This window comes from Scyliorhinus torazame, chromosome 17 (genome assembly GCF_047496885.1).
Source record: "Scyliorhinus torazame isolate Kashiwa2021f chromosome 17, sScyTor2.1, whole genome shotgun sequence".
Classification (NCBI taxonomy): domain Eukaryota; kingdom Metazoa; phylum Chordata; class Chondrichthyes; order Carcharhiniformes; family Scyliorhinidae; genus Scyliorhinus; species Scyliorhinus torazame.
The window spans coordinates 165,455,774-165,473,841 of record NC_092723.1 but is presented as its reverse complement, the minus strand read 5'-3'; the positions used below and the strand labels follow the sequence as shown (position 1 = coordinate 165,473,841).

The following is an 18,068-nucleotide window of genomic DNA, read 5'->3' as shown; positions in this document are numbered from 1 at the left end:
CGAGTCAAAATGTATTGCTCCCATGGTCTCAACAAGAATACCTCACTGAGCGCATACATTGTCAGCATATAAATACAGCATAGTGTACAGGGCGGGGAAGGACAATGCTAATGTGGACTCGTTAAGTCACCTCTCTTTACTGGATTTACCAATCCAGTTATTGAGACGATTTTCGTACTAGAGAGACTTGCTCAATCCCCAGTGAGTGCTAAGCAAATAAAGCAGTGGACGGATAGAGTTTCTATTCTGTCACAAGTTAAAAGATTTCTGATGCAAGGATAGAATATTGTGGGTTGAAGCCTTATGTGAGGAGCTAAGACAAGTTAAGTATATAGGATGGTTGCATGCTGTGGAGGACGGGAGTGGTTGGCCTACCCCCTTGTTGGCCGCAAGTAATGGATGAAATTCATGGGGCTCATCCAGGTGCCTCTTGAATGAAGGGCCTAGCCAGGTCGTATATTTGGTGGCCTAATATGGACCAGGATTTGGAGAATAAAGTGAAATCTGTTCTGCATGTCAATCTAACCAGAAGATGGCACCACGAACATCCTTGGTCAAGAATTCATGTGGATTTTGCAGGTCCTTTCATGGGTCACATGTTTTTAGTCATCGCGGATGCACAATCTAAGTGGTTGGAAGTGTACATATTGAGCAACTTTACAGCTCTCAGTACCCTCGAGAAGATGCGCCATGTTTTTGTAGCTCATGGGTAACCTGATTCTCTAATTTCTGATAATGATATAATATTTACAAGTGAGTTGTTCTAAGATTTTATGTACGTCCAGCGACATTTTAACCAGCTTCAAATGGTTTGGCAGAGACATTGAAGGAAGGATAGAAGAGGATGGCTGGTGATACTGTTGGGACCAAGCTCTTGTGCTTCTTATTTCAATATCGTATCACACCACAAACAACTACGGGACTCTCACCAGCTGAATTATTGATGGGTAGAAGACCAAAGTCTCCTGGATCTGCTTCATCCAGATTTCAAAGCACAAGTGGGAAGGAGACACATGATTATCATGCTAAGGAAAGACATTTTAACCTGAATGATTGTGTTTATATCAGGAATTCTGGCAGTAGCCAGCATTAGCAACCTGGAGTTATTCTTAACCTAAGTGGTCCAGTATCTCTGGTAGTGAAATTGAACAGTGGAAGAATTGTTTGCAGGCAACAAGCTCATATTTGTCTACGCCACAACTCGGAGACAGCAAAAGTTCCAGATAATACAATAGAAGGAAATGCAGCTGTGGAAATTCAACAAGAAATGTTGCACCAGTGGACTCTACCTTCAGGAGAGGGCAGACACTCAACATACTCCTGCGCCCGCAAATTCAGTTGAACTAAATCAAGCATCACCAGAGTTCAAGGAGTCACCAGTTGTACTGCGATGATCACAGCATAGTCGCAAAACTCCTGAAAGACTGATGTATAATTAAGACATTAGTTTCATTGTACTTCTGTCTTTAAAGGGGATTAAAATTTAAGGGGGAGAAGTGTAAAAGAGTGTTACTGTTCTGCATCTTCTTATTTAAATCCATTGCTGATGTCATCAGTAAGTGCAGTGATGTCATTAGTTGTTGTTGTACCTGTGTCTCCTCATATTTAACTGTCGTTAGATCTAATTCTATTCTGTTACTTTTGATGTTTAACTAGCTGCTCCTGTTTTAGTATCCATACTGTGTTCTAAACTTGGTTATTTTTAGATATTAAAGAAGATGAACTTTTACCACTTCTTTTCGACTACCTTTTTGTGGTCAAGCTACCACAGTACAGGATTACAACTACTAGTTTGCACCATGGATAGACATCAATAATACACTGTTTACGATGGTTCTGAGGATCTTCAGGATCACTCACCAAAACCTACTACTGAAAACTAATGTATGTCCAAGTCGAGCTTTTGCTTTGAGGCATGGCAGAACATAATTGTTTCAAGTGCACAGATACGGGCTCAAAACCTTCACACAAACATCCTTTAACCCGCCGCAGACAAAAAAAGGACACTTTTATTTTCATGCTACAACCAAGTGTAGACATGGTGCATATTGGGTACTTAACTTCACAGCCATGCCAGATTGTAAATGCTTGTTGAACCGATCACCCTATATGAATTAATCTGGAAACCCAGATTTGAGTTGGTGTATTCATTGTAGGTTGAGAGAAATGTGAAATTATCTCAAGGTTCAGAGACTGCAGTAGCAAAATGATAAATTGATAAAGGAAAGGGAATATGGTCATCCAAATAGTGGGGTGTGGGTGCAGAGGCTTGGCTGGAAGGTGTGGCAGAGGAATGTTGCTATTTGATAGAAACAGCTTGATTGAAAGCTGGAAGCTGAGCAACGAAGAGAGAGGAAAAAACACCAGAAAAGTATACAACGGCATAGAAACCAAATATTTACCCAGTAATTTCCAATTTGTATGAACAATAAGAAAGAAACCGGCCAACAATATCAGTTTAAATACAACAGAAAATAAGGATGTTACTTGGCTCCTCTGCCCAGGGAGTAGATTATTTGGTACGATATGCCAATTTAAAACAATGATTGCAAAATATCCAAAATACAGAAATCCAACAACATCTCAACATTTTGATGAAATATATATGACCCCAAATGTTAACCTGCCCTTTCTTCTTTCGGATGATGATGCACATACATTTCCAGCATTTCTCTTATTTCAGATTTTATAGTGTATGCAGACTATTTTTCTCTTCATCTACGAATAGCATAGGAGGCTTGCAAATAAGAAATATTTGATCCAAACTGTAAAATTACTTTGACTGCATTTCCACACAAACCACAAACAAAATCTAAAATCATTCAATTAATGCTCCTGACACCAGCATTTGACCCTCTTTTTGCTTTAGCAACAACATTGTGATTGTCAGTGATCACCGTTATTCTGGAGTAAATCAGACAGCAACTTCAAAAAACGTACATGTGCAGTTAAATGATGATGAGCGGCATGGTAGCACAGTGGTTAGCACTGCTGCTTCACAGCGTCAAGGTCTCAGGTTTGATTCCCGCTTGGGTCACTGTCTGTGCAGTCTGCACGTTCTCCCAGTGTCTGCGTGGGTTTCCTCTAGGCGTTCCGGTTTCCTCCCACAAGTCCCAAAAGACGTGCTTGTTCGGTGAATTGGACATTCTGAATTCTCCCTCTATGTACCCGAACAGGTGATGGAGTGTGGCGGCTAAGGAATTTTCACAGTAACTTCATTGCGGTGTTAATGTAAGCCTACACGTGACACTAATAAAGATGATTAAAATCTGGAAGCTTTGGTCCGTGTTACCCTGTTCCACACCAGGCCGTGCTATTATAGAACCTCTCCAATAGACTTAGTTTTGAAATACACGCAACTGTGTGAGGTTGTGGTACTTGCTCTATAAACATGACTGAATAGATTTGAGTTGGTGCATTCATGAGTAAATGAACTTGTAATGGCATGCAACGTACTCGCAAAAGACCTCTCAGGCCCTGAAAATTGTGGAGTCTCATTCCTTCAGAAGCTAGAAGTTGGAAATTTTTAAAAGATTTTTTGTTCACTTTTTCGCTCTAGTGCTATTTCTCACAATCACACCTCTCTGTCCATGATTCAAATCTAAGTCATTTTTCCTGCTTTAGATTCTGTACACTTCAGGGGAAAGTTAAATCTGAAGAGCCTTGCTGCTTTGCACTCTGCTCACAGATGCTACCAGATGGCCTGTAGACAGCGTCATGCTGGATCAGAAGCTGGATTAAAGGTCTGTGCTCTAAAGCATGCAAATAATTTGTAGGCAGCTGTCAGACAGAGGAATGGCGAGCACCAATCCTTCAATGCTGACCGCAAACTCCAAGCCATTAAAACTAATAGGCGACAGTTCATAATGCTCCGCTTGAAAAGTGTACAAAGGAACTGACTGACATACTGGATAAGATCTGGAAACCCAGAGCTTGAAGTTGGCCAAGATTAATGCAATGAAAGTCTTCTATCTCAGTCAGCTGTGAAGCTGTCAAATGATATGGGGTTAAAAGATGTTGCTCTCTCAAAAAGAGGCTGCTTAAACTCTGCAATAGGGTCCCAAGGGAAGACATTTGAGGGTTAACAAAGTTTCAAGCAGGAGTGCAAAACAAGTCATTTACAGTTTAGAAATAGATCTTTAGTAAATAAACTTTGGCTTCCGTTTGTGTCAAGAAAGATAATTCGCTTCATCACCAAACTGCTGGTGTGCGTATTAATATTCATCACAGAATAGGGTTTGGAACTGTAGCACAAGATTATGCCAATACAATAACCAGGTTACTGCAATTATAATCTTGGGTATAGAATTCAGCAAGGACTGTATAAAATAAGTACAGTTTCTGGAATGTGACAGATCTCTGCTGCATCAGGTCTGTACTATACTTGACATGGGACAGCAGGATTCAAAGAGTTGAAAAACAATTCAAGTCCCCAGCCCTTATGCTTCTCAATCATTGAGCAAAAAGATTAAAGTGCAGCGAGCTTGACTATTTCTGATTTTTTTCAAAATTTGCATATTAAATCGATGAATATAATGTACAAAACGTATTAAATTTCCTTTTATTTTTCTCCCTGTAATCTGCACAAATGTTTTTGTTGAAAAGTATGGTGCTCCAGTAGATGTACTGTTATATGGGAGACTTTTCCCAGTATCCTTGCTTTCTCCACCCAGAAGACTTGATGGTTTCTGGATGGAGGTCTTAATTCTGTAAGCCTAATGCAAGTCTCTTACCAACATTCAAGCAATGCAGTTACCAAAGAAGCCAGCTAAAATGTATTTCACTGCACTGCAATAATTCTAGTCTTGTTACTTTTAGAAAAACAATATTTTTCCAAGCAGGAAAGGGAAGAAAAACTTTTTTGTTGGAATGTTATCAGATTTTTAGCATTTTATACATAATTACAATGCATACAAAAATAATCCTTAATCAAACACAAACCCCAAACAACTCCCCAACACAACCTTCCAACAAGCCCCCCCCCCCCAACTTTTCCCCCTCTAACAGTCAACAGCGACCAATTCTCAGAATTGACACCATCTCCGGTAGAACCCTTCAATTGGTGTATTTGACCTTCCCGAGGGGCAAAATCTCCATCAAATCCCCTAGCCACGCTGAAGCACACGGTGGTGTTGCCAACCTCCAACCCAACAGGATCTGCCTCCTCGCCACCAACGAGGCGAACGCAAGGACATCTGCCCCACACCCACCTGAAGCTCCGGCACATCCGCCACCTTAAAAATAGCCCCCAGGGCAGGGCTCTAGCTCAATATTTAGAATTGTCGACATGATGTTGAAAAAGGACTCCAAACCCCCACCAGTTTAGAACAGGTCCAGAACATATGCGTTTGGTGTGCTAGCCCCTTCGAACACCCCCACCTCGAACAATCCCACTCCACGCTCTCGAGGCCCACAAAGCAATGACCAGCGGCTCAATTGCCAACACAAACAAGGGAGACATTGGACACCTCTACCTCGTACCCCGATGCAACCAAAAAGATCCTGAGTTCATGGCGTTGATACAAACACTAGCAAACAGGGCCACAAACAGCAACCACACCCACGACACAAATGCAGGTCCAAACCCAAATTTTTCCAACACCGCAAAAGGGTACCCCCATTCCACCCGGTCAAACACCTTCTCCGGATCTAATGGTACAATTATCTCCCATTCCAACCCGGCCGCAGGAGTTAGCACCACATTCAACAACCAGCACGGTAGCACAGTAGTTAGCACAGTTGCTTCACAAATCCAGGGTCCCAGGTTCGATTCCCAGCTTGGGTCACTGTCTGTACGAAGTCTGTACGTTCTCCCTGTGTCTGCGTGAGTTTCCTCTGGGTGCGCCGGTTTCGTCCCAGTCGGACTGGCCATGCCAAATTGCCCTTAGTGTCCACAAAGGTTACTGGGTTACGGGGATAGGGTGGAGGTGTGGACTTGGGTAGGGTGCTCTTTCCAAGGGCCGGTGCAGACTCGATGGGCCAAATGGCCTCCTTCTGCACTATACATTCTATGATTCTATGAACCGTCTCATGTTAGACATCAACTTCCGTCCCTTCACAAATCTCGATCTTCCCCCATGACCTCCGGAAGGCAAGGCTCCAACCCTAATGCCGGTACCTTGGCCAATAACTTGGCATCTACATTTAACAGGGAGATCGAGCGAACAACCTTAACTCTGGGATCCTTATCCCTTTTCAGGAGCAGAGAGATGGGCACGTGCCCAGCGCGTCTGGTAGGACAGCCCGCACCAGAGTCCCTAAACATTAACCCATCATTATTGGTAGCATTCTGACAAAAAGCTCTATCCCTGTTCTACACATCAGTGCTGCAATGCTGAAGATTGCAGAAATGGAATATAATGGAGCAACGGACCCGACTAGTCCAAGCCCATTTGGCTCCAATGCCTTCCCTGCCTGTATGTGCCTCAACGTTACCTGAATCTCCTCCAGGCCCAGTGGTGCCTCCAGCTCCTCCTGCAATTCCTCCCCCACTGTGGGAAACTCCAAACCCCCCCAGGAACTCTGTCATCCCTCTTTCGTCCTCTGGCGGCTCTGACATACAATCTCTCAGAAAAGGTCCTAAACACTCCATTCACCTCCAGGGCGGAGATCAGCCTACCCTAACCTGAACAATCTCCCTGGCTGCCTCCTGCCACCTTAATTGGTGAGCCAACAGCCAGCTGGCCTTCTCCCCATGCTCATACACAGCCCCTTTCTCCTGCCTCAATTTCCACCCTGCCATGTCTGTGGACAACAAGTCAAACTGCATTTGCAGTTTTTTCCTGCACGTCAGAAGCTCCAGGGTCAGCTTACTCACATACCTACGATCCATCCCTAAAATCTCATCCACCAGTTTCTGTCACTCTTCCCTCGCCTCCCCTTCCACATGTGCCATAAACGCTATGATCTCTCCCCTGATCACTGCCTACAGCGTGTCTGTCGAGAGGAAGACCTCTCCATTATCATTTTGCTCCACATACTCCCGTATGGCCCTCAAAATCCTCACACAGAACCCCAAGTCCATTAGCAGCCCCATGTCTAACTGCCACCCTTGACAATGATCCCAACTGACCTCCAGCACCAGGTCCACCCAATGTGGGGCATGATCTGAAATAACCACACCGAGTACTCAGTTTTCCAACCGAGTAAGCTGATCCTCGTGCCATGACAAGGCCTCCCCCACGGCTTTCAGCGTCTGCCCTTGCTCCTTCACAGCTTTGACCGTCTTTCCCAGCTGCTCCCATATTGGGCCCAATGCCTCTTCTTTTTTTTTTAATAAACATTCTATTGAGGTATTTTTGCTTTTACAACAACAACAAAATAAACAATGTACATGAGTCTATAAACATAGTGCAAAAGCCTGCTTCCTCCCTTACAGGTCCCATCTATATTAACCCCCTACTCTAAGCTAAACTAACCCCCCCCCCCCCTCCACCTTCTGCTGACAATAAATTTTCCGCAAAGTCGTCGACGAACGGTTGCCACCTCCGGGCGAACCTTAACAGTGACCCTCTCAAGGCAAACTTGATTTTCTCCAAACAGAGAAAGCTAGCCATGTCAGATAGCCAGGTCTCCGACTTCGGGGTCTTTGAGTCCCTCCAAGCTAATAATATCCATCTCCGAGGAGGCTACCAGGGAAGCAAAGTTCAGAACGTCTGCCTCTTTCTGCTCCTGGATACCCGGATCTTCCGGCACTCCGAAAATCACCACCTCCGGACGTGGTGCCACCCTGGTTTTTAACACCGTGGTCATGACATCTGCAAACCTCTGCCAGAATGCCCTGAGCTTTGGGCATGTCCAAAACATGTGGACATGGTTCGCTGGCCCCCGCACACCTTGCGCACCTATCTTCTACCCCAAAGAACTTGCTCAACCGGGCCACTGTCATGCGAGCCCGATGAACGACCTTAAACTGTATCAGGCTAAACCTGGTGCATGTTGTGGACGCGGTGACTCTACTCAATGCGTCTGCCCATAGACCATCCTCTATCTCTCCTCCTAACTCCTCTTCACACTTGCGCTTCAGCTCCTCAGTTTGCATATCCTCTGACCCCATAAGTTCCTTATAGATGTCAGAGACTTTCCCTTCCCCCACCCACACTCTGGAAACTACACTATCCTGGATCCCCCTTGGTGGTAGGAGCGGGAAGGTTGAGACTTGCCTACGTAGGAAGTCCCGCACCTGCAAGTACCTGAATTCGCTTCCCCTTGTCAATCCAAATTTCTCCTCCAGCTCCCTCAAGCTAGGAAAGCTCCCCTCTATAAACATATCCCCCATCCTCTCAATTCCTCCCCTTTGCCATCTCTGAAACCCCCCCATCCATCCTTCCCGGGGAAAACCGGCAGTTATTACAAATTGGAGACCAGACCGATGCTCCCTCCGCTCCCACATGCTTCCTCCATTGCCCCCAGACTCGCAGGGCTGCCACCACCACGGGGTTGGTGGAGTACCGTGCCGGTGGGAACGGCAGAGGCGCCGTTATCAACGCCCCAAAGCTGGTGCCCTTACATGAAGCCGCCTCCATATGCTCCCATGCCGACCCTCTTCCCACCACCCACTTCCAAATCATGGCTATATTCGCCGCCCAGTAATAGCTACTGAAGTTTGGCAGCGCCATCCCGCCCTCTCCCCGGCTCCGCTCAAGCATCCCCCTTTTTTACTCGCGGGCTCTTGCCCCCCCCCCCCATACAAAGCCAGTGATCACTTTGTTAACCCGTTTAAAAAAGGACCGCGGAATAAAGATGGGGAGGCACTGGAACACAAACAGGAATCTTGGAAGGACCGTCATCTTCACCGTCTGCACGCTCCCAGCTGATGACAACAGGAGCGCGTCCCACCTTCGGAAACCGTCCTTCATTTGGTCTACTAGTCGGGCCAGATTAAGTTTGTGCAACAGTTCCCATTCCCGCGCCACTTGGATGCCTAGATATCTAAAGTTTCCCCCTACCACTCTTAAACGGCAGTTCCCCCAGTTGCCTCTCCTGTCCCCTTGCCAGGATCGCAAACATGTCACTTATCCCCATATTTAGTTTGTACCCCGAAAACCGGCCAAATTCCCCCAGAATTCTTATGATTTCTTCCAGCCCTCTGCTGGGTCCGATACATACAGGAGCGGGTCATCTGCGTAAAGCGAGAATCTGTGTTCCACTCCCCCCCCCCCCCCGGACCAGCCCCTTCTAGCCCCTTGAAGCTCTCAGTACAATTGCCAACGGCTCTATAGCTAACGTGAACAACAGTGGGGAGAGGGGGCATCCCTGTCTCGTCCCCCGATGCAGCCTAAATTAGTCCGATGTTGTCCTATTCGCCCGTACGCTCGCCACAGGAGCGTGATACAGCAACCTGACCCCATCAATAAAGCCCCGCCCAAATCCGAACCGTCCCAGTACCTCCCACAGATATTCCCATTCTACTCTATCAAAAGCCTTCTCTGCATCCATTGCGACCACTACCTCCACCTCCCTACTTCTGGGGGAATCATGATCACATTTAGCAATCTTCTTACATTGGCCACCAACTGCCTTCCCTTAACAAACCCCGTCTGGTCCTCCCCAATAACATCCGGAACACAGTCTTCAATCCTAGAGGACAACATTTTGGCCAGCAGTTTGGCGTCCACATTCAATAGAGATGTCGCCCTGTAGGACCCACACAGCTCCGGGTCCTTGTCCCGCTTCAGGATCAGCGAGATCGTGGCCTGTGACATCGTCGGGGGAAGCACCCCTCTTTCCCTTGCCTCATTGAATGTCCTCATCAACAGTGGCCCCTATATCCCAGAGGACTTTTTATAGAACTCCACTGGGTACCCATCTAGCCCCGGGGCTTTACCCCACTGCAAGCCCTGCAGCCCCTCCGCTATCTCTTCAATCCCAATCGGGGCCCCCAGCCCTTCTACCAGCACCCTGTCCACCTTCGGGAAATTCAGCCCCCCTAGGAAGTGCCTCATCCCCTCCGGCCCAGGTGGGGGTTCCGACCTGTACAGCCTACTATAAAATGCCTTATTCACCCCTGCTGAGTCTCCCACCAGGTTCCCGTCTCCATCCTTTACTTTCCCTATCTCCCTGGCTACCTCCCTCTTTCTAAGCTGCTGTGCAAGCATTCTGCTGGCCTTCTCTCCATGCTCAGCAATCGCAAAAGATCTAGCATCTAGACAAACACATCTCCATCCCCCAACAGTGCAAATGCAAACTTTAACTCACTCAGCTCTGCAACTGGCTCCAGTTCAATACAGAAGGCATTACAAATAATGTCCGCAAAACGAAAAACGAGAAACTTTTTTGAACATAAACGTTGCAGCAAAGTTCAAAGTTCTCAGTCCGACACCAGTCCTTTCCTTTTCGCGAAGTCCAGCGCTTCCTCAGGCGACTCGAAATAAAAATGTTGCTCCTTGTATGTGTCCCAGAGGCGGATCGGATACAACAGCCCGAATTTCACCTTTTTCTTGAAAAGGGTCGACCTTATCTAGTTAAACGCCGTTCTTCTCCTGGCCACCTCCGCACTCAGGTCCTGATAGATCCGCAGGATACTGTTGTCCCATTTACAGCTCCGTGTCTGCTTGGCCCACTGTAAAATACGCTCCTTATCAAAATACCTGTGGAATCTCACCACCATTGCCCTCCGGGGGTCTCCCATTCGCAGCTTCCTCGCGAGCGCTCTGTGAGCCCTGTCCACCTCCAAGGGTTGGGGAAATGCCCCATCCCCCACCAGCTTCTTGAACATGGCTGCTATGTATGCCCCACCGTCCGCTCCTTCGGATCCATCCGGGAGCCCAACAATTCTCAAGTTCTGCCGACGGGACCTGTTCTCTAGGTCCTCCACCTTCTCCAGGAGCCTTTTCTGCTGGTCTCTCAGCACCCCACCTCCAACTCGACCGCTGTTTGATGTTCCTCCTGGTCAGCCAGCGCCTTTTCTACTTTCTGGATCGCCCGATCTTGGGCATCCAATCTAAGCTCCAGCCGCGCAATTGCCTCTTTAATCGGGTCCAAGCAGTCCTGCTTCTGCTTGGCGAAGCCTTCCTGGATAACTTGCATCAGCTGCTTGTCGGGCAGCATGGTCGGCATGGGCTTGGAGGGCCGAAGGGCCTGTTCCTGTGCTGTACATTTCTTTGTTCTTTGTTTGTTCTTTGCTCCATTGACCGCTGGCCGACAAGCCAGAGATCCGGTCCTCCGCCATGCTTCCTCCCGGTGCAGCTTCAGCCCAAGTCTTCTCTGTTCTTCTGTTTCTGCCTTTGTGAGCACTTCTAGTCCTCCTCTCCATGCACCGATGTGTGAATCCAGTACGCAATTGCCTCTGTCATCAATTGTTTTTCAAATCAAGTCCAGTACAAAATCGGGGGAAAAGGTCCAAAAGTCCGACCCGAGCGGGAGCCACCAAATGTGCAACGTACTCCTCATAGCTGCCACCGGAAGTCCTCAATGCCTCTTCAATGGTTGCTTTGAACAACTCTTCAATCTCCTTCCCTTGTCGTTCAAATTGCCCATCCATCTTCTTTCCAAACTTCCCCAACTCCAGCGCCATCATCTTGCCAGCGTCGCTAACGTGATTGATGCAGCAGCCTCCACCATCTTTTCTCCCCCAGATTCCTTTGTTGGATTTCCAGCCGGATTTCTTTCCCGTGGCCTTTTACGCCGAGGGTTCTGACATTAGTCTGTCACCTTTCCACTCTCCACACCAACCGACTGGGTTAGAACCCAAAATCTCCCGGAAAAGGAATCAAAATAGGGACCCTGACAGCAGCCATCATTTGTGCGGTCTGCTCTCACATGACATGACCGGAAGATCCAGGGGAAAAACTTTCATAAACGTCTGTGAGCAGGGTAGATAGCCATTTTAAATTCCTTATTACAGAAGTGCAATTAAGTTCACTTTATTCATTCTGGATCGATTTATTCGATTCAAAGACACATTCAATTAAAATAAACCCAGTGTCCAATTGCAATCAAATTGAACAAGTAAGCAGCAGAAGTAATTCTTGACTCATTAAAAGAACTGAAAAAATCTGGGGATCCAGACAGCCAGGAGTTGGGGGGCCCTACATAAACTGAATCTGACGAGGTTGGTGGAGCAAATGGGGGAGGACTTCAAAAGATGGGACATGTTACCGCTCTCGCTGGCGGGTAGAGTGCAGTCGGTCAAAATGGTGGTCCTCCCGAGGTTTCTGTTTGTGTTTCAGTGCCTTCACATCGTGATCACCAAGGCCTTTTTCAAGAGAATAGGCAGGAGAATAATGGGGTTTGTGTGGGCGAATAGGACCCCCCGAGGGTAATGAGAGGGTTCCTGGTACGAAGTAGGGACCGAGGAGGGTTGGCGCTGCCAAACCTAGGGAGCTACTACTGGGCAGCAAAAGTGGCGATGATCCGCAAGTGGGTGATGGAGGGAGAGGGGGCGGCATGGAAGAGGATGGAGGTGGCATCCTGTAGAGGAACGAGCCTGGGGGCGTTGGTGACGGCACCGCAGCCGCTCTCGCCGACAAGGTACACCACGAGTCCGGTGGTGGCGGCAACGCTAAGGATCTGGGGACAGTGGAGACGGCACAGGGGTGCAATGGGAGCCTCGGTGTGGTCCCCGATCAGGGGTAACCACCGGTTTGTCCCGGGGAGGATGGACGGGGGTTCCAGAGCTGGCATCGGGCGGGGATTAGAAGAATGGGGGACCTGTTTATTGACGGGGCGTTTGCGAGCCTAGGGGCACTGGAGGAGAAATGCTTTTAGACATATGCAGGTGAGGGAGTTTGTGAGGCGACAGGTGAGGGAATTCCCGTTGCTCCCGGTACAAGAAATTTGATGATCTCGGGTGTGTGGGTCGGGGAGGGCAAGGTGTCGGCAATATACCAGGAGATGAAAGAAGAGGTGGAAGCGCTGGTAGAGGAGCTGAAGGGTAAATGGGAGGAGGAGCTGGGGGAGGAGATCGAGGAAGGTCTGTGGGCTGATGCCCTAGGTAGGGTTAATTCCTCCTCCTCGTGTGCCAGGCTCAGCCTGATACAATTTAAGGTGGTCCACAGAGCACACTTGACGGGGGCGAGGCTGAGTAGGTTCTTTGGGGTAGAGGACAGATGTGGAAGGTGCTCAGGGAGCCCGGCGAACCATGTCCATATGTTTTGGTCATGCCCGGCATTGGAGGGGTTCTGGAGAGGAGTGGCGGGAGTAATATCTCAGGTGGTGAAAGTCCGGGTCAAGCCAAGCTGGGGGCTAGCAATATTTGGAGTACTGGACGAACCAGGAGTGCAGGAGGCGAAAGAGGCCGGCATTCTGGCCTTTGCGCCCCTAGTAGCCCGGCGAAGGATCTTGCTCACGTGGAAGGAGGCAAAGCCCCCTAGCGTGGAGGCCTGGATAAATGACATGGCTGGGTTCATAAAGCTGGAGAGGATTAAGTTTGCCTCGAGAGGGTCTGCACAGGGGTTCTACAGGCGGTGGCAGCCGTTCCTAGACTATCTCGCGGAGCGTTAGAGGAAGGTTGGTCAGCAGCAGCAGCAACCCGGGGGGGGGGGGGGGGGGGGGGGGGGGGGGGGGGGGGGGGGGGGGGGGGGGGGGGGGGGGGGGGGGGGGGTGGGGGGGGGGGCGCGTCCTGGGAAGTGGGGGGGGGAATGGGGGATTGCTTGAGGGGGGGGGGGGTGGATGAGCAAGAGATAACATGAAGGGTTGGGGAAACTGGTACGTGTGGGAGAGAGCCAGTGTATAAAGCTATGTAAATATACCATTTTGTCATGTATATATCTTGCTCAGTGCGATTTCTTGTTATTTTGTTACGGGGGTGGGGGGCGTTATTGTTTGTATGGGAGAAAAAGTGTGTTAAAAAACTTTAATAAATATATATTTTTTTTAAACTGAAAAATAAAGCACAATTGAATATTAACAAGTTGGATTTGTTTGCAAAAAGTGCTTATAATTAATTTTAAAAATGTTAATAGATTGGAGCTGTCATTACAAACCATAAGGGAAGGAGCATTCATGCTGGACACTGAAAAGAATGCATTCAAATGGCAAATAGCCCTGACATTTGGTAGAAGGTGAATAATTGAGTGTAGTAATATACGCTCTTATTACAATTACATAGAATCATAGAATGTACAGTGCAGGATGCCATTTGATCCATCGAGTCTGCACCGGCCCTTGGAAAGAGCACCCTACTTAAGCCCATACCCCCACCCTATCCCCTTAACTCAATCTAACCTTTTTGGACACTAAGAGCAATTTAGCATGGCCAATCCACCTAACCTTGGTGAGTTTTGATCTTCCTTAAGGGGCACAATATTGCCTTTCAGAGTGTGCAACAAAGATTGACTCGACTGATTGCTGGAATGAGGAAAATATCCAAGGGGGAGAGTTGAGTACACAAGACCTATATTTTCTAGAAATTAGAAGAATGGGAGGTGATCTATTGGAAACATAAAGATCTTAAAAGCCTTCATTGGGCAGATGTTGGGACATGTCTCCACAACTAGGGAGTCTAGAACTAGGGGTCACAGCCTCAGAATAAGGGGTCGGTCATTTAGAACCACGATGAGGAGGCATTTCTTCGCTCAAAGGATTGTCAATCTTTGGAATTTTGTACCCCAAAGAGCTATGGATACTCAGTAATCAAGCATATTCAAGACAGAGGTCAAGACAGAGCTACTTGGGCTGATATGTAGCAAGCAACATTCGCACCTAAAAAATGCCAGGCAATGACCATCTCCAATGAGAGAGAATCTAACCATCTCCCCTGACATTCAATGGCATTACCATCGGTGAACCTCCCAATATCAACATCCTGGGGGGGGGTTACCATTGACCAGAGTCTGAACTGGACTAACCATATAAATACTGTGGCTAGACACAACAAAGCCTGTCCACCATCGACAAAGCACTTGCCTGGATGAGTGCAGCTCCAACAACACTCAAACTTCATTCCCTCCACCACAGACACACAGTGGCAGTAGTGCGTCTGAACCACAGAATGCACTGCAGCAACTCACCAAGGCTCCTGCAACAGCACCTTCTTAACTCACAAAATCTAGAACCTAGAAGGACGTGGGCAGATGTTCCACAGTTGTTTGAAGTTCCCACATGCTTCAAAAATGCCACCATCATACCGGGGCCAAAGAAGAAACAAAGACCCACAGATCACAATCAGCAAGGATAAACAACAACACGATAGTCCTCAATACCGGGCTCCGCAAGGCTGCGTACTTAGCACCCTACTATACTCCCTATACACACATGTCTGTGTAGTAAAATGTGGCTCTAACTCCATTTACAAGTTTGCTGATGACACGACCGTAGTGGATCGGATCTCAAACAACGATGAGTCAAATTACAAGAGGGAGATAGAGAACCTAGCAGCATGGTGTATTGACAACAATCTCTCCCTCAACGCCAGCAAAACTAAGGAGCTGGTCATTGACTTGAGGAAGCAAAGTATCATACACACCCCTGTCTGCATCAATGGTGCCGAGGTGGATATGGTTGACAGCTTCAAATTCCTGGGTGTGCCCATCATGGGCACACCCTCATGGTAGACTAGTACAAAAGGTGAAGTCACACGGGATCAGGGGTGAACTGGCAAGGTGGATACAGAACTGGCTAGGCCATAGAAGGCAGAGGGTAGCAATGGAGGGATGCTTTTCTAATTGGAGGGCTGTGACCAGTGGTGTTCCACAGGGATCAGTGCTGGGACCTTTGCTCTTTGTAGTATATATAAATGATTTGGAGGAAAATGTAACTGGTCTGATTAGTAAGTTTGCAGACGACACAAAGGTTGGTGGAATTGCGGATAGCGATGAGGACTGTCTGAGGATACAGCAGGATTTAGATTGTCTGGAGACTTGGGCGGAGAGATGGCAGATGGAGTTTAACCTGGACAAATGTGAGGTAATGCATTTTGGAAGGGCTAATGCAGGTAGGGAATATACAGTGAATGGTAGAACCCTCAAGAGTATTGAAAGTCAAAGAGATCTAGGAGTACAGGTCCACAGATCACTGAAAGGGGCTACACAGGTGGAGAAGGTAGTCAAGAAGGCATACGGCATGCTTGCCTTCATTGGCCGGGGCATTGAGTATAAGAATTGGCAAGTCATGTTGCAGCTGTATAGAACCTTAGTTAGGCCACACTTGGAGTATAGTGTTCAATTCTGGTCGCCACACTACCAGAAGGATGTGGAGGCTTTAGAGAGGGTGCAGAAGAGATTTACCAGAATGTTGCCTGGTATGGAGGGCATAAGCTATGAGGAGCGATTGAATAAACTCGGTTTGTTCTCACTGGAACGAAGGAGGTTGAGGGGCGACCTGATAGAGGTATACAAAATTATGAGGGGCATAGACAGAGTGGATAGTCAGAGGCTTTTCCCCAGGGTAGAGGGGTCAATTACTAGGGGGCATAGGTTTAAGGTGAGAGGGGCAAAGTTTAGAGTAGATGTACGAGGCAAGTTTTTTACGCAGAGGGTAGTGGGTGCCTGGAACTCACTACCGGAGGAGGTAGTGGAGGCAGGGACGATAGGGACATTTAAGGGGCATCTTGACAAATATATGAATAGGATGGGAATAGAAGGATACGGACCCAGGAAGTGTAGAAGATTGTAGTTTAGTCGGGCAGTATGGTCGGCACGGGCTTGGAGGGCCGAAGGGCCTGTTCCTGTGCTGTATATTTCTTTGTTCTTTGTTCTATCACCAACAATCTGTCCTGGTCCACCCATGTTGACACTACCACCAAGAAAGCACAACAGCGCCTATTCTTCCTCAGGAAACTAAGGAAATTCAGTATGTCCACATTGACTCTGATCAATTTTTACAGATACATCATAGAAAGCATCCTATCTGGCTGCATCATAGCCTGGTATGGCAACTGCTCGGCCCAAGACCGTAAGAAACTACTAAGAGTCGTGAACACAGCCCAGTCCATCATGCAAACCCATCTCCCATCCATTGAGTATCTACATCTCCCACTGCCTTGGCAAAGCAGGCAGCATAATCAAAGACCCCTCCCACCCGGGTCATTCTCTCTTCCAACCTCTTCCATCAGGCAAGAGATAAAGGAGTCTGAGAGCACGCACGAACAGATTTAAAAACAGCTTCCTCCCCGCTGTTACCAGACTCCTGAATGACCCTCTTATGGTCTGAACAGATCTCTCCATGCATCTTCTCTACAGACTACAGTCTGTAGGCTTCACCCAATGTCTGTGTCTATGTATTTACATTGTATATCTATCGTATGTCCTATGTTGTTCATGTATGGAACGATCTGTCTGGACTGTACGCAAAACAATACTTCTCACTGTACCTCGGTACACGTGACAATAAACCAAAATCCAAATGAATGGGAACACCAGCACCTGCAAAATTCCCTCCAAGCCACTCACTATCCCAACTTGGAACTATATCACCATTCGTTCACTGTCGTTAATCCTGGAACCACCTACCTAACAGCACTGTGGGTGCAGCTGCAGTGGTTCATGGCAGCGGCTCACCACTACCTTCTCGAGGACAATTAGGGAAGGGCAATAAATGCTGGTCTAGCCAGCAACAACTACATTGCACGATTGACTAAATGAAAAATAGATTTTTCTGTAATAATGGAATTCAACTACATTGAATTAGTGCAGGTGGACTTGAGATACAAGATCAACCCTAATCTTATTTAATCGAGGAGTACGTTCAAAGGGTCAAATGGCCTACTCCAGCTTCTATTTATGTTCCACTGTGTAGCATTTTATATATGGGTAGGGCTTTGATATTCTGAAATTTACCATGACTTTTCGAGTAGTGGAAAATTAATTTACCTGCGCAACATATAAAAAAGAAAACTGCAAGATGTCAGCGATTCAAAATTTGACTGAATAACAATCTATTTTCCTTACCTGATTGAATAATAATAGTTTCAAACTGCAAGTGCTGTACAGAGTAATTGGTCCACTGGTGCTGCTGGTCAGCCACCCATCCAATCAGCTCACTTATATGCTGTCTATACAGATCCAAAAAGTTATCCAAGTTCTGTGCTGCAGCAAGGGAGGTTAAGGTCTTCTCTACCTGTAATCAGTTCGGAGATTTCATTTTGTAATGTGTTAAAAGAATAGCAGCTCACTATATTGGCAAAAGCA

General features: G+C 47.4%; 1 protein-coding gene across 1 annotated transcript in view; it reads right to left on the bottom strand.

The window, feature by feature from the left end:
* dnaaf5 (dynein axonemal assembly factor 5) overlaps nt 1–18,068 on the bottom strand; it is a 157,704-nt gene that overhangs the window by 38,510 nt on the left and 101,126 nt on the right. The window contains exon 8 of the mRNA XM_072481565.1: nt 17,829–17,997. Coding sequence (XP_072337666.1) covers nt 17,829–17,997 — 169 coding nt within the window. The remainder of the gene's footprint in view (nt 1–17,828; nt 17,998–18,068) is intronic.